The 25,819-nt window shown below is 44.4% G+C and overlaps 2 protein-coding genes across 5 annotated transcripts; both read left to right on the top strand.

Annotated features, from left to right (window-relative positions):
* The first annotated feature begins 935 nt into the window (after positions 1 to 935).
* Positions 936 to 5,876, top strand: LOC148396225 (uncharacterized). The gene is made up of 8 exons (XM_088379705.1): positions 936 to 1,400; positions 1,465 to 1,583; positions 2,113 to 2,216; positions 2,296 to 2,470; positions 2,604 to 2,721; positions 2,795 to 2,880; positions 3,647 to 5,478; positions 5,545 to 5,876. Exons 1-8 carry the CDS (start codon positions 1,014 to 1,016, stop codon positions 5,604 to 5,606), a joined length of 2,883 nt encoding a protein of 960 aa, XP_088235831.1. The 5' UTR covers positions 936 to 1,013; the 3' UTR covers positions 5,607 to 5,876.
* A 2,694-nt stretch (positions 5,877 to 8,570) lies between these two features.
* Positions 8,571 to 25,559, top strand: mapk8ip2 (mitogen-activated protein kinase 8 interacting protein 2). Of its 4 annotated transcripts, none has more exons than XM_088379902.1 (15): positions 8,571 to 9,054; positions 13,777 to 13,882; positions 16,797 to 17,036; positions 17,126 to 17,204; positions 17,684 to 17,887; positions 18,060 to 20,277; positions 20,690 to 20,898; positions 21,095 to 21,170; positions 21,393 to 21,565; positions 21,728 to 21,837; positions 21,915 to 22,037; positions 22,458 to 22,528; positions 22,604 to 22,702; positions 23,034 to 23,102; positions 23,483 to 25,559. In XM_088379902.1, the coding sequence occupies exons 1-15, from the start codon at positions 8,990 to 8,992 to the stop codon at positions 23,703 to 23,705; spliced, it is 4,065 nt and encodes a 1,354-aa protein (XP_088236028.1). In that variant the 5' UTR covers positions 8,571 to 8,989; the 3' UTR covers positions 23,706 to 25,559. The 4 variants fall into 4 exon arrangements, with proteins under 4 accessions (XP_088236028.1, XP_088236029.1, XP_088236031.1 ...); XM_088379903.1 differs by having other exon boundaries at positions 17,684 to 17,785; XM_088379905.1 differs by having other exon boundaries at positions 23,034 to 23,119; positions 23,483 to 23,618.
* Positions 25,560 to 25,819: the final 260 nt, after the last annotated feature.

A 25,819-nucleotide genomic window follows, 5' to 3' on the forward strand; every position in this document is an offset into this window, starting at 1 on the left:
CACTTTGACATAATTGCGATCACTAGATGCCCCACTTTGGTATGAATGCTGTTTGGCTAGTTGTCCTTTGTTGTCAAAAGCATTCACTAGTTATGCAATTCAGCTGACTTGGCAATCATTCCATCCGTCCGTTGTTGGGCAATTGTCCACACAAGGGCTGTGGGTGTGCTTTAAAAAGGGTGATTCCACCCAAACACTATCATTGGCTTGTTTGAGGCCTCTCTCCAATCAACGTAATTTAACGAGTGTTGTAAAAGGGTGAATATTATATCCTCGATTTCTTCCACGAAAGACTCCTTCAAATCAAAGCATCCAAGCTGCTCATTTGAGCGCTGTAACACTATGTATTTCCTGTACTGAATGTTTTCCTTGTAATTGTAATATACAAATACAGTTGTTGGCACACTGATCAAGTGTTGCATAAAATATTCATTTTATATTTCTAGTGGTGCTGAACATTTCTTTAGAAAAATCTAACTGATACTGAAAGCTAATGAATTCCAAATTGATCTCTTGCTGTTACGGTGCTTCCTTTTTATGTAAAACTGACGACATGGGAAGCTGTTTGGATGTTCTCATTTTCTAACTTTCATGGGTCCGGGTATAGTGCAACATCGATTGGCACAAATGTACTTTGGCAAAAGGCAGTGTGTGACATGTTCTGTGGAGGGCAGGTGGCCCTAACCCACTGTCAACATAACCTTTTGGTGACCGCCATCTTCTCAGTACATTATTATTAATACCCATTACTACTTTGGGTTCTGGTTTAATCATTTGTCAAGATTTGTCTACGACCACTTTCTAGCGTTATGCAACTGCATGGCACGATTTCAATTCCAAGCCAAGCAGAGATCAGCATCACAATCAAAACGCAGTGCCACGCAGCTGGATTGGCTGACACCCTCCCTTATCTGCTGTCATGGGAGGCAAATACAAGGCGTGCTTATAAAAAGAGGAAAGCGCGCCTCTTGTCCTTACAGCATCTGGTGGGGATCACTGTTTGCTGTGGGTCCATGAGAATGAAGTACACCGCTGCGTGGCTTGCGGCACTGGCCCTGCTCGGCAGCATCTGTGTCGGATTTCAGGTGCCCCGTGATCAGCAACAGGCCAAGAATGTACTTGAGAGGCCGCTCAGCTGGAGCTACCCTGAAGGGCCCACGAATCCGGTCGCGCCTGTGCCCGATTTCGAGCTCAGGCACCCCGTCCCTGCAGCTACCGTATCAGTGGAGTGCGGAGAGAGGCAAGCGCGCGTGGAGGTCCAGTTGGACTTTTTTGGAATAGGCCAGTTCATCAAGCCCTCTGACCTGACGCTGGGTCCTTGTGGCGCAGTGGCTGAGGACACTCAAGCCCATGTGCTGATATTCCAGCCTGAGCTGCAAGACTGCGGCAGCATTTCGCGAGTAAGCCAAACAAGCGTCCTTCTTTTCAATACTACATTGTCTCACTTTTGTGACCCTTCTGCAGACGACAGATGATGCTCTCATCTACACTTTTTCTCTCAACTATAACCCCACAAGGCTGGGTGAATCCCCTGTTGTGAGGACCAACGAAGCTGCTGTGATTGTGGAATGTCACTACCCAAGGTGACACATTATTTTCTTGGTGAAATCTTGGTATCATTCACAGGGGGAATGTTATAAAGATGTAAACAATCAAAACTGTGTTTCAATGTGAACGTAAATAATGAAGTGCAGAATTGCACCTTTTATTCAGGCATGTTCCAAAATGTTGCTCTTCTTTGCTTTCGTTTCTCCAGCTGACTGTGAGTGGGAGGTATGGTAAAACCAGGACAGACGTAGACAAACAAGCATTTACACTTATATTAACATAAAGTATATTTTTCAAAAAGATAAACTGTATGGTTTTGGGGGACGTGAAAGGAAACTTGGCTACCTAGAAAGAACCCAACAAAGCAATTTGACCCAGAACCCTTCGACTGTTTTGCCACCATCATCCTGAAAATATTTTTTTGCACAATAACGCTATCTAAGAAACAAACATTTCAACCAACTACAAAGTGCAACACAGCAAAACAATTCCAAAATGGGTCATTTTTAAATAAACAAAACTTGTAGTCCTATCCCAGCTTTGACCCCCTGTTTAAACCTTCAGGCACCACAACGTGAGCAGCCTCCCACTCGACCCACAATGGATACCATTCTCTGCAGTCAGGGTTGCAGAGGAGTTCTTATACTTCACTCTTACCCTGAGGACCGGTGAGTACCGCATCTGTTTTCCTTTTCCATTACCCTGTCGGCTTTCGACACGTTGACCTAATTTGGTCACTCCTCACAGACGACTGGATGTACGAGAGGCCTCGCTACCAGTACTACCTGGGAGACATGATCCGTATCGAGGCCTCCGTCAAGCAGTACCACCACGTGCCCCTACGCGTTTTTGTGGAAAGCTGCACGGCTACCCTCTCGCCCGATATGAATTCCAGCCCCAGATATACCTTCCTTGAACAGGGGTGAGGAACCATAATACTTGCAACCCAAAGACACAAATTAAACATACCAGTCATCATTCAAGAACCCTACCCCTTAACCTCTTGAACTCAGGGGACTGTAATTTCCTCTTGACTCAGCTTCGCTTGCACGCAGGTGTTTAATTGACGCGAGGATCACAGGCGCAGAGTCCAGGTTCATGCAACGAACAGCAGAGAACATGCTCCAGTTCCAGTTTGAGGCGTTCAGGTTCCAGGGTGCAGACAGCGGCATGGTTAGCGCCTCTTCAAAACAGCGCTACTGGATTTTTAGAGGCGGAACTAAACATCCATCGATGCTTCCGACAGCTTTACATTACCTGCCACTTGAGAGCCACGTCGAACGGCCACGACATTGATCCTGAACACAGGGCCTGCTCCCACATACAGAACGGGTGAGTGATGAGAGGGGAAGACACCCTCAAACAGGTGCCTCTTAGTAATTTTGATTAAATTATATAAAATTATAGTCATGTTAAATTATAGTTAAAAATTTCTAGTGTAGAAATTTCTCATAAATGTTTAAACAATTCCGTAAATAATAATTAATAAAAAATAAATTAATAAACAATACATTAATAAATTCCATAAACAATAATAATAAAAAATAATAATTTCAAATAGGTAAATGAATAATTTAATCCATAAAATATTCCCTGGTTTCCTTGAATAGTGGGGGTTCACTGTACTGTATTCATATTTTTTTGTGGAGACCTGGAAATCCTCAGCTCAAAGCTGAAGACCTCATCAATTCACGATATTCCCATTTTTTGTATCACTCTGGAAGGCCACAAGATGACACCAAAGTCCTGATTAACAGGAAAGTAGTAAGCGGTGTCAAAGATACAGTACAGTGGTGTCTTGAGATACAAGTTACGCAATTTAAAAAAAGGGTTACAAGCAATAGAAGTACAGAATGGTGGCAGTAAACTTAACTCAGCAAATAGTGGGTGTTTAATGTGACTATTTTCATTTCTTGAGATGATGAATTGCGCATTTTAGCAAGATGTAAACTACAATTATTAAGTTTCAAAGAAATAACATTATTCATTGTGAATGAACAGGGCACAATGTGTGAATTTCACTTGAAGAATGGAACTACTGAAAGAAATATTTTCCATACTATTCTCACTCGTTGACCGCTTTTATTTCCTGGTGCAGCTGGAAGGAGGCCAGTGGCGTGGATTCAGCATGCTCCTCCTGTAATGCCCTTGGTGGAAATCAACAACCAGGCGACCCTTGGAACCCTGGTGACCCTCCTAGGGGCGGTCAAAATAACCTCGGCGGAGGAGGCGGCTCTCAAACAGGAGGCATTGGCTGGACCATCGGTGGTGGAGGCGGCTCTCAAACAGGAGGCGGCTGGACCACCGGTGGTGGAGGCGGCTTTCAAACAGGAGGCGGCTGGACTACCGTTCGTGGAGGCAGCTCTCAAACAGGAGGCAGCTGGACTACCGGTGGTGGAGGCAGCTCTCAAACAGGAGGCATTGGCTGGACCACCGGTGGTGGAGGCGGCTCTCAAACAGGAGGTGGCTCTCAAACAGGAGGCGGCTGGACCACCGTTCGTGGAGGCGGCTCTCAAACAGGAGGCGAGCCTCAAACAGGAGGCATTGGCTGGACCACCGGTGGTGGAGGCGGCTCCCAAACAGGAGGCGGCTGGACCACCGGTCGTGGAGGCGGCTCTCAAACAGGAGGCGAGCCTCAAACAGGAGGCATTGGCTGGACCACCGGTGGTGGAGGCGGCTCTCAAACAGGAGGCGGCTGGACCACCGGTCGTGGAGGCGGCTCTCAAACAGGAGGCGAGCCTCAAACAGGAGGCATTGGCTGGACCACCGGTGGTGGAGGCGGCTCTCAAACAGGAGGCGGCTGGACCACCGGTCGTGGAGGCGGCTCTCAAACAGGAGGCGAGCCTCAAACAGGAGGCATTGGCTGGACCACCGGTGGCGGAGGCGGCTCTCAAACAGGAGGCGGCTGGACCACCGGTCGTGGAGGCGGCTCTCAAACAGGAGGCGAGCCTCAAACAGGAGGCATTGGCTGGACCACCGGTGGCGGAGGCGGCTCTCAAACAGGAGGCGGCTGGACCACCGGTCGTGGAGGCGGCTCTCAAACAGGAGGCGAGCCTCAAACAGGAGGCATTGGCTGGACCACCGGTGGTGGAGGCGGCTGGACCACCGGTCGTGGAGGCGGCTCTCAAACAGGAGGCGACCCTCAAACAGGAGGTGAGTCTCAAGCAGGAGGCATTGGCTGGACCACCGGTGGTGGAGGCGGCTCTCAAACAGGAGGCGGCTGGACCACCGGTCGTGGAGGCGGCTCTCAAACAGGAGGCGAGCCTCAAATAGGAGGCATTGGCTGGACCACCGGTGGTGGAGGCGGCTCTCAAACAGGAGGCGGCTGGACCACCGGTCGTGGAGGCGGCTCTCAAACAGGAGGCGAGCCTCAAACAGGAGGCATTGGCTGGACCACCGTTGGTGGAGGCGGCTCTCAAACAGGAGGCGGCTGGACCACCGGTCGTGGAGGCGGCTCTCAAACAGGAGGCGAGCCTCAAACAGGAGGCATTGGCTGGACCACCGGTGGTGGAGGCGGCTCTCAAACAGGAGGCGGCTGGACCACCGGTCGTGGAGGCGGTTCTCAAACAGGAGGCGAGCCTCAAACAGGAGGCATTGGCTGGACAACCGGTGGTGGAGGCGGCTCTCAAACAGGTGGCGGCGGAAGTGGTGGAAGTGGCGGTGGTGAAAATCAACGAACCACTGGCTTCACTGGAAGTACCAACACAGGCACTTCCTGGGCTACTGTCACTAACATTGGTGGAGGAACCCCTGGAACGGGCACCTGGCAAAAGACTGTAAGAGGCAAAGACGAACCAGACAAACAAACCGTTACTTGGAACCCCACTGGTCCCGGACAAAGTGGCGCAAGCACTACTTGGACTGTAACCAGCTCAACTGGTAGCAGTACATGGGGTGAAAGAAAGGGCCGTTCAGTGAAATCAGACCAAGGTATGTATTTCAGTTTGACTTGGAAGTGATTGATATTGATAAGTGATACACCTGTCCTATTTTCAGTTTATGAATGGAGAGGTGATGTCACACTGGGTCCCTTCGAAATTGCAGAGAAAGTCGTTTGAAGTCAACATTCCAACGTGGCGATGGAAATAAACATTCTGATTGGATCATGGCTGACTGGATGTTATTCCCCGCACAACAATTCTCCTTCCTAATGCCTCCATTAAAGTAATATATAAAAAAGCTCGAAATTTAACATAGGTGACGGGAAGTGGCAAATATTTCCGTACACAAATTGTCACATATTTTGCCTTGCCGCTGTGTAATGATATGAATATTTTTTATTCTCATGTCAGGGAGTTGAATGGAAATAAAATTGCAATTTTGTGAAATGCTGGTGTGATGATCTGCACAAGACCACCCAACACAGTCTCTTAATCGAACCTGCTTACATTGTACCAATAAATAAATTAGACTTGACTTGTTGTATGTATTAAACGCAAGAGGACGTGAGTTGCTGCAGCGACAACTCAGTGCAAGTGTTGATAAAGATTAAATGACATTTTTGAGTAATCTGTGAAGTAATTTGAACCACACTTAATTTAAACATTCAATTTAATTTAAACATTTAAAGTAATTTAAACAGAGTACTGGGAAGAAACGCAGGGGGTGAAGGGGAGAACATGTAAACTCCACACAGGAAGGCCGAAGTCGGAATCTATCCCTGCACCTCTGAACTGTGAGCCGTACGTGCTCACCAGTGCAGTGCCGCCCTGCAATTTAAACATTAATGTAAAATAATTTTAACTGTAATTCATAATGTCAACATTGCTATTTGGTGGTCATTTCTGACTTCTTACTGCTACTACTGTCACGGTCTGGTGGTGGCATGGAGCAGGACGACCAAGTGCAGCTTGGACCAGGGTTTATTGAAGCAACTCAAAAGGCAAACTGACATGACTTAACAATAACTTGACTGACTGACCGGGACGTGGAACAAGAAGACAGCAGGACATGACGGCATCAAGACAGGACGACAACACCGAACGACAGCAACCAAAACCAATGACCAAAACCAATGATCCGACAGGGAGGGAGGGGCAGACAGGACTTTTATACACGACAGGTAACGAGAGGCAGGTGGGAACAATCACACTGATCATGGGCACACAGGAGGGGAGGGGCGAGCACACAGACAGAAATCAAGACAGACACAGTGGAGCAGTTGGGGGCGAGGCGTGACAGAACCCCCCCCACAAGGGACGTCTCCCGACGTCCAAAAAAAAAAAAAAAAAAAAACTAGGGGAACCGAACCGCACCGCACTCGGGCGGCGACTTGGGGAACCGAACCGCACCGCACTTGGACGGCGACTTGGGGAACCGAACTCGGGCGGCGACTTGGGGAACCGAACCGCACCACACTCGGGCGGCGACTTGGGGAACCGAACCGCACCGCACTCGGGCGGCGACTTGGGGAACCGAACCGCACCGCACTCGGGCGGCGACTTGGGGAACCGAACCGCACCGCACTCGGGCGGCGACTTGGGGAACCGAACCGCACTCGGGCGGCGACTTGGGGAACCGAACCGCACTCGGGCGGCGACTTGGGGAACCGAACCGCACTCGGGCGGCGACTTGGGGAACCGAACCGCACTCGGGCGGCGACTTGGGGAACCGAACCGCACTCGGGCGGCGACTTGGGGAACCGAACCGCACTCGGGCGGCGACTTGGGGAACCGAACCGCACTCGGGCGGCGACTTGGGGAACCGAACCGTACCGCACTCGGGCGGCGACTTGGGGAACCGAACCGCTCTCGGGCGGCGACTTCGGGGAACAGAACCGCGCTCGGGCGGCGACCTAGGGGACAGAACCGCACTCCGGCGGCGACTTCGGGGACAGAACCGCACTCGGGCGGCGACTGCGGGGACAGATCCGCACTCGGGCGGTGACTTGGGGGAAGAAAAAAAACTAAGGGAACCGAACCGCACTCGGGCGGTGACTTGGAAGTCTGTACCGCGATCGGTGGCCACTCACAAAGTCCGTACCGTGATCGGCGGCATTCGGAAGGCGGGGCTGTGCGTGGCGGCAACACCCATCACGCGCCGCAGCAGTGGGAGTGGAGCCAGGGACGATCGCGGGTCCGACGCAGCTGGCTTGGATGCCTGCTGACATTCGCGTGTCCTGCGACGCTGGGGTGGAGCCCGATGGCGGCCGTGAGTCCGATGACGCCGGGAGGCACTCCAACGGCGGCCGTGGGTCCGGCGTCGCGGCACCAGAGTCCGATCGCGGCCGCAAAGCCACTGGCGCCAGCAGCAGTCCGAAGGTGGCCACGGGTCCGGCGTTCCGGCAGCAGAGTCCCAACGATGCCGCGAAGCCCATGGCGCTGGAACCTGCTCGGACGTGGACCGGGCGTTGCAGTGGAAGCTGGTGGTGGAGGGGGGTCCAAGCGCTGGTCGTTGTTGTGGTCGGATCATTCTGTCACGGTCTGGTGGTGGCATGGAGCAGGACGACCAAGTGCAGCTTGGACCAGGGTTTATTGAAGCAACTCAAAAGGCAAACTGACATGACTTAACAATAACTTGACTGACTGACCGGGACGTGGAACAAGAAGACAGCAGGACATGACGGCATCAAGACAGGACGACAACACCGAACGACAGCAACCAAAACCAATGACCAAAACGAATGATCCGACAGGGAGGGAGGGGCAGACAGGACTTTTATACACGACAGGTAACGAGAGGCAGGTGGGAACAATCACACTGATCATGGGCACACAGGAGGGGAGGGGCGAGCACACAGACAGAAATCAAGACAGACACATAGTGGAGCAGTTGGGGGCGAGGCGTGACAACTACTAGGGATGTTGATGGAATCAATGATAGAGATTGCTGCATTTCATGTGAAACAATACTTATTATTTTTTAAATAATAATGACAAATAATAATAATAAATATTTTTTTTCTTTGGACTGCATGTTGGAAATAACATTCAGCTATGATTTTTTAAAATCGAGTTTTTTTTCCTTCGGTGACGTCACTGCTTGTGGACTATCCCTCCACTCCCTGCGTGCATCCCACTCGGTTTAAATGACGCTATCCGTCCCCCATCCTGCCCCCGCCCGTCTCCGCACTGCTGCCTGCGAGCTTCCGTCGTGTGTCACCCGCAGCATCTTCAACCTCTCCACCCTCGTCATCGTCATCCTCGCCACACAGCGGAGACACCTTGTCTGACATATTGGATCATAATTCGGAATACTGTCCTTTGTTCCCATGCAGATTATTTAAACCGAGACGGAGCTCCCCTCCCTCCCTGCCCTCTGCGTGGATGCTCGTCTCCTGCTGCACGCGCAACATCCACGACTGAACAAGCCGGAGAGAGTGGGGTGGGGTGGGGGGCAAAAAGGAGAAATAAAGCCCCTACGAACGCCCTTGCCGTGGATGGACTGCCGTTTCCCTTCCGTTATCGTCTCCACGATATAGTGGGCTCTCGAGTCAGAGAAGATGGCGGACCGGGCTGAGATGTTCTCCCTCAACACGTTCCACTCCCTCTCTCCCCCGGGCTGCAGGTAAGAAATTGCGCTGGATGCTGCGTGGCGCGGGGGGAGGGAGGGGAAGTGTTCTGCCTGTTTGCTTGCGCTTCAATCCAATGCAACATGCGGTAAAATGGCGCATTTTGTATGTTAGAAACAACGACGAAAGGTGGTGAATATGCTTTCTAGTGTGGTGTTGTTGTCTGCTGTGGCCTTGCGGTGCTGTGGAGGCCCACGCCCTGATCCTGATTGGAGCCTTTGTACACGCAGGCTGATGCTGGGAAGTGAATGTGATGATGCATGAAACACACGAGTGTGAGTGGGATGCAGACATCATCACCACGGGGCTACACTTGAGCGGAAATCCATAAAAGAATGTAATGGCTCCTCGGCTCTTTGAGATGCAGCAAAATGGCCACAATATTAGGGACTTGCACAAGTCAGTCACAACATCCAAGAAGAGCTCAAATCAAGTCATTCAATTCATTTGTTTGTTTCATACATACGTTTTGTAAAAGATACACAGCTCAAAATGTGATTAAGAAAAGAGAATATAGATCCAGAAGAACTGTTTCAGAAATGAGGATGTAAAATATTGTCATGCAATTGCCATTAACAATTAGAATAATGTCAAAACATGTTTTGAATAGTTTAAAATCACCACTACTGCACAGTAAAACAGCACTATGTAAGTTAAAATGTCCATCCATCCATCCATCCATCCATCCATCCATCCATCCATCCATCCATCCATCCATCCATCCATCCATCCATCCATCCATCCATCATCCATCCATCCATCCATCCATCCATCCATCCATCCATCCATCCATTATCTGTCCCGCTTGTCCCCACGGGGTTCGCGGGCATGCTGGAGCCTATCCCAGCTGTCATCGGGCGGTAGGCAGGGGACACCCTGAACTCGTTGCCAGCCAATCGCAGGGTACAGAGAGACGAACAACCATCTGTACTCACACTTAGGAGCAATTTGGAGTGCTCAATCGGCCTATCAGGCATGATTTTGGGATGTGGGAGGAAACCGAAAGACCTGGAGAAAACCCACACAGGCACGGGGAGAACATGCAAACTCCACACAGGAAGGCCCGGAGGAGGAATCGAGCCCGCTCCCTCTGAACTGTGAGGCGGACATGCAAAGCAGTGTCCCACCATGCTGCACAACAAATAATGTAGATTTTTTTTAAAATAAAAATATAAGCATTTCAGAATAATAGATTATTCAGGTTTTTGTTTTCTAGAAAAACGATATTTTAAGGATGTTCAACCACACAGTTTTGTGGCACCAAGTCCAAGTCTTTGGTTTTAAGTATGGTGCTGATACAGAGTCCTGATAGCGCGTATCTGAATTGCTTTAATCAATATAGAAATGTACATACAATATATTCATACATACATATATTGTGTTATGCTATTTTATATTTTTATATTGTATGGCCAATTCGACCGAATCAGTGCCACTTGCTTTTTTGTTCTCTCTCCCACCTAGCTTTAAATTTGATGATACACATATTGAACAACTCAAAATGTTTATTAGTCCATCTCAGCCAATTTCATTTTTTTTTTTTTTTTTGTGAATGTTCAAACTATTCATAGGTTGGAGTATAAAATTAGCGGATACATAAACTACAGTTTATGCTAAAAGAATATTAACATTGAGCACAAAACATCAACGGACCGTTCTCAAATTTTGTGTATTTAAGTTGTGAGTTTTTTTTGTAATTTTATGAGATTTTTGATACGTGTCATTTCACATTCACAGTTTCCATACAGCGTGCGTTAACGTCTTAGCACCAGAACGCTGGTCAAACCCAAACAATTCACATCTAAAAATAAGTCCTTCTTTTTTGACCTTGAAACACTACCCAAAAGCAGTTAGAAATAAAATATATATTATTGTTATTATCAATAAAATAAATAAGTAAAGCATCATAAATGATTAAACTGTATTCTTATATCACATGCACATGCAATCACATTAGCAACCCCAAAGGATTTGTTATCCAACACTGTGCACTTTTGAGGGATTTAGTTTCACCCCTGCAGCTTTATCTCCACAGCTCACAGATCAATGCTACTCGACAACACGTGACCTCACGGCCCAGTGAATGTTGATTGGCCGTGAATGTTGATTTCATCCTTTGGATGCAATATTAGGTTGTGTATGGTGAAACATGCGGAATAACACACATCGCACGCTTGCTGCTCGAGCAACATGGTGCATTCAGGGTACTTTCACAGTGCAGGAACTTTAAAATCCACACTGTGGCACATGTATTGTTTTTCTTTGAGTAGAATGTTTTTATGATTAGAATTATTTTATGATGTCCAAAGCCAAAACTGAAATCACAATTAGATTTTGATTAATTTCCCAGCACCAATACCATATTATTATGTATTGATTAAGTTGACAATGTATTCATTTTTATTTTAAATTGAGTGTTTTACATATTCATTCATTATCTGCATCACTTATGCTCACTATAGTTTGTTACTTTGTTTTTAAAAAATAGGGAAAGTCACGTCAAAAATTTATTTTTGATCAGTGCAAGGAAAGCTCGTTTACTACGCAAAGTCGTAAACTAGTTCAAAGTTCAGTTCACAATTTTTAAAATGAACATCTTCAGTTTCAAATAAAAAGGTTAACCGTTAATAGATCATGGTTTGCTGTCTGCTTGAGGTTATTGTTGTGACAAGAAGTCAAAATTAGAAATGGACTTTGGGATGCTTAAATGGGTACATAATGAAAAATAGCCGTAGCATTAGATCATTTGATGACAGTAGTACATGATATGCTCTCAGTCTCTGGTATAATAGGCTTTGCGTGACAAAGGATTCTTTCATTAATTTGAAAGGCATGAGTTGAAGTGCACATGCGTGTGGCAGCAGGGTGAAAAGCCTGTGAAATTGAGCTCCACTAAATAAATGGCTTTAAAAATGATGTCATTGTGGAACATGTTCTATGCTTTTGCTGCAATGCCTTCTTCTTTCGTTCATTTGATATTTACAAATTATGGTACCGTGTGAATATTGACCTTTTTTTCAGCACCTTTCCCTTGCAATTTGCAAAAAAACTTTTTTGTGCTCAAGCCAAAGCCAGCAATGTGACCCTTAATCATGTATTTCAATAGCATCTCTCAGCATTAGTTCGCAGTTTTAAGAGTCACACTTTGTGATTTCACACATAATTTGCCAGATGAGGCATTTGGTAGTCAGCTTGCGCTTCCCGCAGAGCCTGAATCGACGCCCACGCTCGTCGGCAGACTTTGAATCATTCGCCGATTTTGATGGAAGGACTTGGAAGGTGTTGTGACACACACACGGAGCACGGTGCCTGTGCCAGTGCTTTAATAGCAATGTTGTACAATGAATATGCGAGAATTGTATCACTGCAACATGTTGACATTGTTATTAATGTTTGCTTCATCTGGACATTTAGTAAGTACTACAAGAAATATTGTAGCGGTATATATATTTTTGACGCATAAAAGAGAATAACTACACGTGACAAAGATGCAAAGTGACAATAATGCTTACTGTTTACACAATTTTTATTTATTTTACAGTGAGTTACCAGACAAATTTGAGTTCAATATGACTGAAGTCCGAAAAATTGAGCAATTAAAGTCGTGTCTGGTAGAGCCATAGTGGCTGATGCTTTTTCAGCCCTTTATCCATTGGGACAAACAATTAAATAGAAAATGAGAACACTCATAAGGAGCTGCTGTTAGCCACAACTCACGCTCAGATGCTCACATGCATATTAACTCCGGTATATAAGGTCATTACTATAGAGCCAGTTTATTTCTTGACTTTGTTTTTATACACTGACATAAAAAAAGCTTCCAACTTTTACATGAGCATTTGCTCCGTGACATTGTGCACAACATATGCTTGCTTGCATACACAGTGTGCGGCAGTGTCCTTTCCCCTCGATTAGAAGCACTGCAATGCAGCATTTCCTTGTGACACAATTCTAAGACAGCTGCTGTGGAAAACGAAATGCACGCCATAGCCACTGGGACGCCGTTGAATTTGAGGCGAACGATGCAAACTGGCCACAACATGCCACATCAACTTTATGGACTGCTGTGACTTGTGGATGCGAGCAGATCGACTCTGCTTGCAACTTTTACGCAATGTCTAATATTGGCTAAAAATAGTGGCAGGAGGAATTCATGCATGCTCATTGAAATGCATTGGGTAAAAATAACAGACATTCAAGCCTAAAAATTAGCACCTGTTTTGCATAAAAATAAAAAATAGCTCTCTGTCCGATCCAGTAGTAAAAAGATGCTCAACATTATAGGAGTGATTATTGGTTTGTAAATTTGGAAATTTTAATAGTTTTAGTATTATTTTGTACAAGGTAGCTGGGATTTCTATTTTTCGTGAATTTTATGGTAGTTTTGCTCTGTATTCTTGGGATAATTTTGCACTATTTGGATGTTTGTGTAATTTATTTTGTTGTGTATTTTTGGCAATTGGTGTGTGTTTTTTTGAAATGCAAAAAAGATGCTGCGACCTAGATTGAGAGAATTGTAAAACTGATATTTAGTTTTAAGTTTTGGTCTATATTTTAATTTTTTTATGTACAGTACAATAGATTTTTGATCCAAATTTTCATTTTCTTCTGGAATAATTTGTAAAAAAAAAAAAAAGTCAATTAATTCAAACAGATGAATGTAAATCTGCGTGTACTCCAGCATGTGGTGACTATAATGTGTCTGCTGCATTTGTTAGGCCAGCCCACGACATCAGCCTGGAGGAGTTTGACGACGAAGATCTCTCTGAGATCACAGACGACTGCGGGATTGGTCTCAATTATGACTCTGATCCCTACGAAAAGGTGAGGTGAAGGAGATTTCATTTTCTGATGTACAACTCATGCATTGTACATGTGACACGCAGTCAGACGCATTGAACTGCCTCCCCGTAAAACAAATCAGGATGCACCGTATCCCCGAGGGATTCATCTTGCTGACAGGAGCTGGATCAGACTCGTTTAGGAACAAGAGCAACCAAAGTGAGACAGGGAAATGTCAGGCACATATTTCGAATTGGATTTTTGCTTGTTGCCCCTTGTGGCAGTTGGTCTTCCATGCACTGACTCTGCAAAGGGTGACGGTTGTATTGTGTTGTGATTTTTGTGATGAAAGCTCCAACCTTGAGATTATGCTTTGACCCCAATCCCTAGACTTGATTAATTTCAATTAGTCACAGGGATTCAGTTTTTAATCTGAGCAAGTCTGCCCCTTCGAAAGTAGCTTGTGCAATCACACCGAAAACAAAGTATTTAATGACTAAAGGAAGGAAATTGGTTTATTTTAGGCGTCCGAGTGAAATATTTAATCCCATCGTTGAACTGTCCCAATTTTAAAAACTTTATTTGCAACAGTCAACGTTTTAACATCCTTGACTATCATACAATTATAAAAAAATGGTTAACCGCTGCTAATATTAAAAACAATCTGGTCCATATTTTGGTTCACTAGTGCTAAATCAGAATTTCTCAATGTAGCTTTGTATTGGGTCTCATTAGTTTATGCAACAGTGTACAGGAATCTCACTATTTTTATGATCACTTTTAACGTTACAATATACAAATTGAAACGTGTCTGATTTGTCTGATTTTAATGGCGCTCAAACTGTCATCTAACAACTTTTTCGACCATGGTAGAGGCATAAAATTAGCCTTGCGGGTCGGTAATTGGACATCTAAGGGTTGTGCTGACTTCTTTTTGCCTCCATGCATGAGCAATCTTTGCTAACTGATCTCCGCCCAGGGATGCTGCTCTTTCAAGAAGCCCAAATCAATTACGGGATATCTGAAACGCTGTCAAATTATCCACCAGTTTGACCGTGAAGCAATCTTGTTGTGCCTGCATGAGGACATGTGAATGACATGGAGACACGTTATTGATTAAAGAAAACATACAGTACCAGAATTGCACAGTTGGCAAGTGTGTGTCATGCTTCCTTCATAATATCCCATTAGCCTGTTTTGAGGAGGTAGAGTATGTTTTTTGCATGACAACTAGGGTTAGACAGTTGCTATTTATAGTCATGCTTTTTTTTGGGGTGGCTGTGCAAACAGATGCATCCTGACAGAACCAATTATTGTTATTATGATCATCATCCTATGGATCAGTGGCACAACACAGCTGAGGCATGAAGATTTGTTTTGGTCGCATATCCTCATGGTGGCTTTTATTGGAGCGACAGGGAATGAGGATTTTGACGAGCACCCATGCATTAATATCAAGTCTGAACAAGGATTTGTTGCTCTCCTCGCAATGGATCGTGTATTTGTGTGGCACATAAAGCCGGCGTCAGCAGGATTGTGATGTGAGAGATTTTGATTGGTCCATTAAAAAAGACAGCAGTGCGAGAGCCAGAGAAAACTGCTGCATCATGCAGCCTCTAAAGCTGATCAATCACCTTGCAAAAATAGAAATCAAATCCACGATTGTCTGTGAAGTGGAATCCAGCAGTGACTGTGATCTTTCATTTTGTCTTCAAAACCCGATTCATCAGCTTGTGGCTATATGTAATGTCCATGATTTTCCCGCTATTAAAAACACCCGTGTGAACAGCAAAATTCCTTTGAAAAGAGTATAAGCAAAGCTTGTCTTTTCACTCCTGGGGGGTGACCTACATGTTTTCTATGACTAACATGCAGGACACCGACCCTCGAGGACTGCAGTTGCCTACCAATGTCCTATGGTGTATGTAAGATTCCCTGAAGAGTAGATGAGTCATGTTATGAAAGGAATCATGCCTCTCTGGAAGATTGCACCACAGAGCTTGCTTGACACATTCACCCTGCAGGATTGAGTCACTCACACAATACATAGAGTATCACCCATCAATCCGTCCGTCCGTCCGTCCTTCCATCCAGTCATGTCACACACAAAAAGATAAGCTGCATCCTAGATTGGTTGCCACCAGATGTATAGTACGGAAAACCACTAGCGTTTGACTCCATTTGCTCCAATAAAACTGAGCCAGGCAGTCACATGACGGCACATAAAGTCTCTGGACCCCACAAGGAGGCAAGGATTTGACAGTGATCTACTTATGTGAAGCATGGAAGAAACAACTGAGAAAATCTGAATTAGCATATTTGATTTTTCTATTTTTGTCTAACTGATGTTCGTGTTCTAATTACAAAAACAATGAATCAGAAGTTACTCACCAGTTTTTTTACTCAATACTTACTGAGTGACTTCATAAATAATTATTTGAATCACTGCTTTTTACTTTTCACAAGTCTAAATAACTGTCCTACTTGAATACACTTTTTGAAGTACTATACAATTTTTGGTCATTGTACCCACTGCTTGGTCACCAGTTATTGTATCATGTATATAAGAAATAACTCGCAACATGATGCAGTGCAGTTGTACACCGCAGAACCTCAATAGACTGCACTCAAAAATGGGGATGAAGGTGTGGTCTATTCGCTGAGCCTTCCCGTAAGGCTCGTGAAACCTGAGCTACGTGTCAAATTGATCCGCTATCAACCTCACTGGCTCTTTGTTTTTCACCTACATTCCGTTGAGTAAATGGTAACTGTTTAGTTTAGTGAATGAGTCATTGGCAGAGCTCTGAGAATGTGAGGGGATTTACTATATATGATTAGTACGTATGTTTTTTTTCTTTAGTACCTGCTGTTAAAGCAGAAGGCACGTAGATAAGCATGCATTTCCCCAACTGTTTCTTGAGTGTATTCACTTGTTACCATCCATTCTCTCACTCAGGACTCCCTCATTCTGGAGAAAAATGACATGCACCACCCAGTGTGCTCCTTCCAAGATGACTTTCAAGAGTTTGAAATGATTGACGATGAAGATGAGGATGAGGAAGAGGAGGAGGAGGAAGACGAGGAGGTGGACCACGATGCACCGCCGTCTCCCTCAGCGTCACCTCCCCCGTCGCCCATTCTCGGCACCCTGAAAAGCAGACCCACCACGCTAAACCTTACCACGGCTGTGTCGCAGGTTCGCATTAAGAATCCTGCGTTAATTGCTGTATATTTTATGTAATGTAACGTGATCTTAATGAATTTTTGTCTCTTTTTTGTCATTAGGATTCACTGAACAACAACAGCAGTCAATCACCAAAGAAAGAAAGCTGGCAGGACTCTTTGCGCAACCCATCTACACAGGGTGAGATTAGGATTTGTTATTTAGGAAATGTCAACATGCCCGGGAACATACCAAACAAACAAACAGTAGCATCCAAAATTCTCTCCATGTTGCCCCATGGAAAGTAAAAAAAACAAATCTGCCCCCGTTTCCAGTTGGCATGTTGACATAAATAGACACAGGAAACATTCTCAAAAAGCCGTGCCTGATAATGAACAAATATTCAGCTATTTTGTCTCATTCACGATATCATCATTTAGAGAAGTACCAGCACTAGTACTTGAGAATTTGCCCAAATGACCCCTGAATGTTTTCTACCCCATCTAATGTGGCCTGAATGTGGTATCTAAGGTGCTATGGCCAATTTATTGCCGCTTTAATTGTCATATCGGGTTCATTTGACTTGGTATTGATATTTCTAAAGTGCTTTGCAAAAGCCTTAAGGCTATAAATTGAAATTGGTCTTAATCAACCATCCCATATTTGAACTTCATCTCCAGGCCGTACGACTCCAACTCACTCATGTCTGGAGGATGGTAACCATGTGACAAGCCAATGTCCAGCCTCATCGCTTTCCCAGTCACCAGGGTCCCAGAGTCAAGGTACTCCAGCAAAACAAGCAGGGGAGGGTGGGAACCCCCATTCCCCTCACAGGCCCCTCCTCTGTGACATGGAGGGCAACAGGCGGGAGAGGCTTGAATACGGTAACAGAAATAAAAGGCCTGCCCAGCTAATTTAGAACCCATTTCATCCAACATCGGTGATGCCCATTTACTGTGTCCATTTGATCTCATGGTACCACCTATGCATAATTCTATACACTATCTGATATTCTATTTTGAAGTCATTTGTTTTTCTCTGTTCTTATCGTGTCAGGCTCATTTGGCCAACTCAAGTCCCATCCTTACCCTGGTGAAGTCACTCAACCAAAGGCTGACCCTTCAATTCACACCACCAGAGTACCTTCTGTTGATGAGCATTCCCAGTGTTCGGACACAGAGGTGGACCATGACCTCAACAACGGCCACAACCGCAAACATTTAAATCGGCTTGCCACTGACACGTACACAATCACAAGTGAGTCTGGCATGGAAGCCGGGAATGACTTGGATCCAGATGGAACCAGTCACTGCTTGTCATCTACTGCTCCTTTGGGAGGCAACGATGATGCCGACACCCCCTTGTCTGACGACGAGCTCGACAAAGACTTTGAAGTTGAGTTCATGCGCAAGGAGACATATGATATGGTGTGCAAGGAGAATCCATTATCGTATGTGGAGTTCCCATGCATTGAACCATACGAGCTGGCAGCCTTCTCCAGCTCTGTATCCTCCAGTCGCTCAGATGCTCCTGACCAGTCTGAAAATTCAGATTCCGCAGCCTTGGTAGCTCCGGTGGTTCCGGCTCATGAGTCCCACTCTCCGTCGTCAGATCCTGGAATAGCAGACATGAACCAACAAGGTTATGCGACTTCAGACCTGGATAAGGAACTGAGCTCTCCAGGTTCTGACTCTGAGCTTGATGGAGAAGTGGACATAGAATTTGCTTGTGAGGGTCCCGTGCGCTCAAATATGATCTCGTCCATCTCAGAAACAGAGCTCGACCTGACTAGTGATAGCAGCAGTGGGCGCTCCTCTCATCTCACCAACTCCATCGAGGAAGCCAGCTCACCCACATCAGACCAGGAACTGGACCCAGATACTGAGTTAGAGCAAGACAGTGGTATTGTGGGACTTAAAGCATCTCTCTTTTTGGGCCAACCTGACCCAATCAAAGAAGCTTCTCCCCGACCCTCTCCATCACCTTTACTCTCCCCAACGATCGCCACCCCATCCCCTGATGACTCTCCCATTTTGCCACCCAAGTTGTACAATGATGACAGAACTCTGATTGAGTTAAAGAACATGGATGACGATCTGTCTGGCGAGCACCAGGCTGACCCAGATGAAACCCTTCCTCCTCAACAGTGCGAGGACAGCATGTCCAGACAAATGGTGCTCAAGATAGAACCTGACCACAGCCTTGAGTGCTTCAAACGCTCCTTCTACCTTCCAGTGGGACCCAGACTTATGCCTGATGCAGATGATTACGATGAAACTAGTGAAGGGGATTCGGAATCGGAAAGTGAGGACGACCTGAGTGAGAACTCGGACTCACCCTGGCTGCTTAGCAATTTGGTCAACAGGATGATCTCAGAAGGCTCATACCCAATCAGCTGTCCTGAGGAGTGCTTCAAGAGGGAGGTGTCTGTGTCAGATACGATCTCACCATCCTCAGAAATGGGCGATGGTGAAAGTTTTGCCGATGAGGAGCCAGAAATGATAAGATCAGAGAAGTATGAAGTCAAAAAAGTTAAGGCTGAGGAAAGTCAGAGAATGAAGATGGTGGAGCCTTCTAAAGAAGGTGTAGCCATGAACTCTTGCCTCTATATGTGTAACCCCACCGGTGACACAATCAAACCACTGAGTCCTGATAACTGTGTAATTTCAAGTGAATCCACAGATTGCTCGTCATACACCGCTCCAGTCCCCACCACTGCAAAGAACTTAACAGATAAACTCTTCAAGAACACCAAAAGACAAGAGGAGAACGTTGAGCCAAATAATGACTTGACAATGCTAGAGGGAAGAAAGGACATGGACTCTCCGAGCCTTAGCGAGAGTATTGGAAGCGACAAAGACGTAGGACGAGAGACAGAGCCCCGAACGACAAGTCGCTCATCTGCCTCCATTGAACGAATCACTGAGGTCAAACACAGTCTGACTCTGGACATACCGACTGCTCAAGCCAACCGTTGTTTCAGCCTCACCTACTCCACGGACAATGATGAAGAAGATGACCAGGGGGACTCATACCCATTCTTGGTTGACTTGAGAAGACGTTCCTACAGGGGTAGCGATTCAAAGGTTGATGGTTCACCTCCTGTCGACACCAACATGCCGGACCAGCCATGTCCAGATCGTAACCTCCCACTATGTGAGAAAGACCTGTCTGCGAAGCCACCCAGTGAAGACGATGGACTGGCCTACGACTCCATGAAGTACACGCTTGTGGTTGATGAGAACACAACTCTGGAACTAGTGAGCCTCAGAAGGTATGCTACAACAGTATCATCTTGGAAATATTGTTACCCAGACTACATATGATATTGTAAATATCTTAAAAGGGCAGATTCTGGTACTAATAGACATTTTCCATTGAATGTTTGCACTTTGACATTAGACATGACATTTGAATCAGTGTGAAAAGGTATGAATTTAACAAATTCAGTACATTCGATGAAGGTATGTAGACTGAGGCAACCGTTTTATGGAGTATAAATTATATGAATCTCTCAAAAGGCTAATTTTGTTGTTGCTGTTTATTAGATGTTTTTCATTGAACATTTGCATCTTAAGTAATTTAAACAAATCATAGGCTGCTAGCCGATTGCAAGAATTTGGCTCACAATGCCTTGAAGCTAGTTTTTCAGCATGAGCCTTTTTAAAAAGACCTCATCTTTTTAGGTGCACATCGGTCCTAAGCGACGACAGTGAGCTCTCCACTTTATGCGACGAAGAGCCTTTGAGGACGGGTCAGGTAGACTACTATTGTGATGACGAAGGGGTGAGGCCAGAACTGCTTAGTTCTTCGGGAGACTCGTCCCCTGAGGTGGACCTCCCGTTTTCCAAGAAGTTCCTCAACGTCTTCGTCAATAGCACATCACGCTCATCAAGTGAGTCACATCGCACCTTTTAAACACATTTTCATTTGTCACTGGATGACAGGAGTGGAATTATGTGAACATTGTCATTTGTTAGTCAGTGATGGCCTTTAATTTTCATTTTGGGGGGTATTTTTTTTGCTATAGGTTAAGATCTTTTATTTATTATTTAAAGGTCAAACAAGCTTCCTCTCTGATTCTCATGCAGGTACAGAATCCTTTGGACTTTTCTCCTGCACCATCAATGGGGAGGAGAGGGACCAAACGCACAGGGCAGTGTACAGGTGAAATACTACTTGTTGAACATCTTTGGTTGGTAGTTAATCAAATGGAAAACGGTTGTTTATTTAAATGAGTCTCGAGATTGGTTCGTGACCAATCCAGAATATAATATCCCGCTTCTCGCCCAATTGTAAGCAGCCAACCTGCCACCCCAGTGGTGACATCCAATATTGGATGTATGGAATTGCTCTGTTGTGCTGTAATCCCTGCTCCTCCCCGTGTAGGTTTATTCCAAGACATGCAGATGAACTGGAGCTGGATGTGGATGACCCTCTGTATGTGGAGGAAGAGGAGGACGACTACTGGTACAGAGGTTACAACATGCGCACGGGAGAACGTGGTATTTTCCCTGCCTTCTACGCACACGAGGTCATCGGTCACGCCAAAGAGATGTTGGGTGAGGGCAAAACTTGACTTTTGTGGGGTTTTTTTTTAAATGGGAAAAATTAAGACAATGAAAATTAAGAAAAAAATCGCAGCAAACGTTTTTTGGGGAGGGACAAAAAAAAGTGTCAGGAGTCGCATTTCAGTTTGAAATTTGTACTCCCATTCTGTCCAGCCATGAAACGTAACCCAGCATGGATAGAGACATTTGACGTGCAATTTTTGGGGTCCGTCGAGGTCCCTCAACATCAAGGCAATGGAATTCTTTGCGCTGCGATGCAGAAGGTAAGCAAAACATTAAAAAATGACTTTCTTGTGAAAATCTTCCGTATTTATTTGTGCCATTATCTCCTTTGCGGAAGATTGCACTGTCCAGGAAGCGAACGGTGCACGTGCGGCCCCCCTCCCTGTGTGAGTTGGAGATTAGCTTGCAAGGAGTGAAGCTAATCATGAGTCTGGAGGATGAATACGATTGTCTGGATGAGGTGAGGAGAATGTAGAGACAAACATACTTGTACAGTAATGCCTAATTTGAAAGTTGTAGAAATATAGTAACTGTCTTTACTCCCACATTTTAAAAGTGCTAGTAAGACATAGTCATGCTACTAGCGTGCTGATTTGTCTCGGTAGTGGGGACAAAGAGTGTACATAGTTCATGGACCATTAACTGGAGAACAAGGCTATTGAATTTATTCTCAAATGGCTTTCCATAGTATGATAGATGACTTTTTTTCTTTTTGTAAGCTCTCGATTATGATTGTAAAATAAAAAGTCTGACATGTAGTGGTTATAAAGTGACGTATGACACAGCAGGGAATGAGGTTCGTCAGATCAAAATCCAATTTTAAATTTAAATAGGGGTGAATACAGTTAATAGAAAGCTTTGTTTCTCTTTCTGTCATCAGTTTGACAGATGCAGTCACTTTTTCCAAATGAAGAACATCTCTTTCTGCGGTTGTCATCCCAAAAACAACTGGTAATTGATTAGATCCTCCGCCCATGATGTGCGGGTGATGATGTACGTTCTGATTTTTGCTTTTCTTTTTCCTAGCTACTTTGGCTTCATCACAAAGCACCCCATGCTGAGCAGGTTTGCGTGTCACGTGTTTGTCTCCCAAGAGTCCATGCGACCTGTAGCAGAGTGTGTTGGGTGAGTGCAAATAGTCTTTCATTAAAAACCAATGTAACGCAAGTAGAAATACTCTGGTGCCATCAAAATTTGGCTATAATAAGAGCTTTAGGAAATATGTATGTCTTTATAACATTTTCTATATTCCAACTAATGAAGTTACATTAACTACTGTAAAGTATAAAAAAAAAAAAAATCCACTTAAAAACCCCCCAAAAATTGCTAGTCATTAGTTTAAATTTTTATTCCGTTTTCTCCTTTGGGAAGCGTTTGGAAAAACTACGTTTATTATTTCTTCATCTGTGTCCATGCGTTAGCAGCAAAGACATTTAATTGTGTGTGTTTTGCTTAGTCGGGCGTTCCAGGAATATTACCAGGAACACGTGGAGTACGCCTGTCCCACTGAGGACATCTATCTGGAGTAAGACGCATTGCCTCGTACGTTCATCCACTTTGTCATCAGAGGGCTTCTTTGTCTTCTTCTTCTTCTTCTTCTTCTTCTTCTCGCTCCTCTGAGACTGGGCTCTTCAGTTCAACGGCAAATCCGTCTTCTCTCCATTTCAATGGAATGGTTCCTTTGACCGTTTTCTAGGAGATAAACAAAAAGTGCTGAGCTGTATGAAAGTTCCTCTTCTCACATGAAAACCACTTGCCTACTTACTTACCTACCTACCTACTAGCGACCTGTCACTCTCCCAATGCATGGCTCGTAGGATTTACCGCACACAGCGTCATGTATTCAGGAACATAGGCGAGCGGCTCGACAAGGTTTGTAAATATGTATTTGTTTTCATGTTCCAGGCTACTTGGGTTTCTACTGGTAGTCACACGGCAGCATAGTGGCAGAGAGTGCAGTGAGCTTACCTTGGTGTCGCGTACAATACGGTGTGCTGTAAATAGTTATATAGGAAGTAGACGTACAAACAACGCCTCATCCACACTCGCAAAGGTTCGTTATCTCACCGTGGCTGAGGAACATGACATCAATATCATCAATTTGGATAATACAACTCGGTTGTATTAAGTGCCACACTGAAAAGAAAAAGTCATCAGATAATGACCAAAAATAATCTTACAAACAGAAAGTCGTGATGTGACTGAGTTAAAGGATGTAATATTATGAGGGAAAAAGTTTGGTTGATTGTTGAAAAGTATACCGCACTGTGCAAGATAAACGAACAATAATACAATAAAAAGGCCACATGTCATGTTCAATGGTTAGTCCATGTTTTTGTGGACAGCAGACGTTAGACATTTTTTTCTTCTTCAAAATTTTGTTGCAACATCATGACTTTTTTGAGAATACGATTGTTTGGGGGAGTTAAAATTTGTCTCGCAATATTACATATTTCAAGGAATTTGTTTTGGTTTTCTAATTCCGGTATGATTGTAGTTTTTTTTCATTCTTGTAAGATTGCAGGATTTTTTTATGTATAACAATCCAAATTTATCCTCCTAAAAAATATTTGTGTATTATGAACTGTGAATACTACAATATTCTCGCAAGATTACGATAATTTTACAAGGTTATCGCCTTTAGTGTTATTGTTACAACTTGATTAGAATATTGTTACTTTTCTTTGTAATATTATATGCTCTCATATATTTTTTCTCATAATATTGTGTTTTTTCGTTCTGGGAATAAATGTATTTTTTACAACTTCCTCTAAATCTAAATAGGAATCTTTTCTCCTAAAATTAGGAGTTTTGCCGCCAAAATTTGGAACCTTTTTCCTGTATTTAGTGCTTTTTTTCTGGTTTAAAAAAGGATAAGAAGAATAATCTTTTTTAATAATATACTTTCTTAAATAAGTAGGACCTTTTTCCTTTAATATTACGGCTAATTTTGAAACTAATTCTGGAATTATATGGAAGTTCACACACACAAAAAAGCTTTTCCCTGATGACATTACAACTTTTTTCCTTTCAAAACATCACACGTGTATTCTGGTTGAAGAGTTATTTTCTCTTAAGTGTTGCCCTAAAACGTGATTGTAGGACAATGCCATGGTATGTAACAATCATTTATTTGTTTGTTAGCCAGCCCAGAAGCCCACTGAAAAGCCATATCTTCACTCCAACGACTGTTCTGGCGTGTCGTTAAGACATCTTGTTTGTTTCTATTCTGAATGAAAGTGGATAAACTTTTAGGTACAAAGTTGGACAAAAAAATTTCATGACCATCGCATGCGTGCTCACATTTTATTTCTTGCTTTTGGTGTGGCGACAGGGTGAGCATCAGTCATATAATCTCCAATATGCAGAGTATTTAACAGCTTTTATACAGAAGGGTGGCACGTTGATACGGAAAGCCGTTTGAGCATTTATCACTGATAGGTTCCATGTAGTAGTATTCTCACAATTCAGCGCACTAGTAGACAAAATGGTATTGTCAGAATTTTGGCAGGGCTCGGCTATTATCTCCATCCATCCCAATGCTGTCATTTCGCTGGTGTATATAACCATAGAGGCTCCCAAGTAGTGCTGTGTCCATTTTTTTTGTCTGTTATCCAATTACGGAGTGTGTCATGGATTCAAAAGAGACAACAACCTAAAAGAAACAACACATTCTTGTATGTTATCCGCAATAATTGGACGGTTCAATATTTTTTGCCATTATTTCAGGACACAATGAGGTGAACGGGGTGTTGTGCCTCGATACAAAAAGGTTAAGGCAATGAGGCATAGCGTGGCTACGTTGCTAATGGGTTAAGGTGTTTGTGTAGACTACGTACATTAGAGGAACACAGTGCAGTATGTGACTGAGCAACATATCTTTTACCTTTCAAAACTTGTACAACTCAAGGGAGGAAAATAATAGAATCTGCTTTGTCATGAATTTGGTCTTACGAATAAAATATATGCTTGATGTCTGAAACCGTTTATCATGTCTTTAGTGTTACAATACGGACATAGCGTAATATTTTATTCTCGCAATGTCCAATGACTTTATGCTCTTAAATAATTCTTTGTTCATAATCTTTACTTTTTTCTCTCTTAAAATTACATGTGTGTTGTATTGTTTTACAACTTCCGGCTTTGTTTTTGGAGACAGACAACTGGAGGTCACAATCTGATATTAAGCCTAATAGCATTATTGCCCAAGTCCTTTCACAACGTTGTAAAAAAACAATAGAA

This window comes from Syngnathus floridae, chromosome 6 (assembly GCF_059516105.1).
Source record: "Syngnathus floridae isolate MCC-2025c chromosome 6, RoL_Sflo_1.0, whole genome shotgun sequence".
NCBI lineage: Eukaryota > Metazoa > Chordata > Actinopteri > Syngnathiformes > Syngnathidae > Syngnathus > Syngnathus floridae.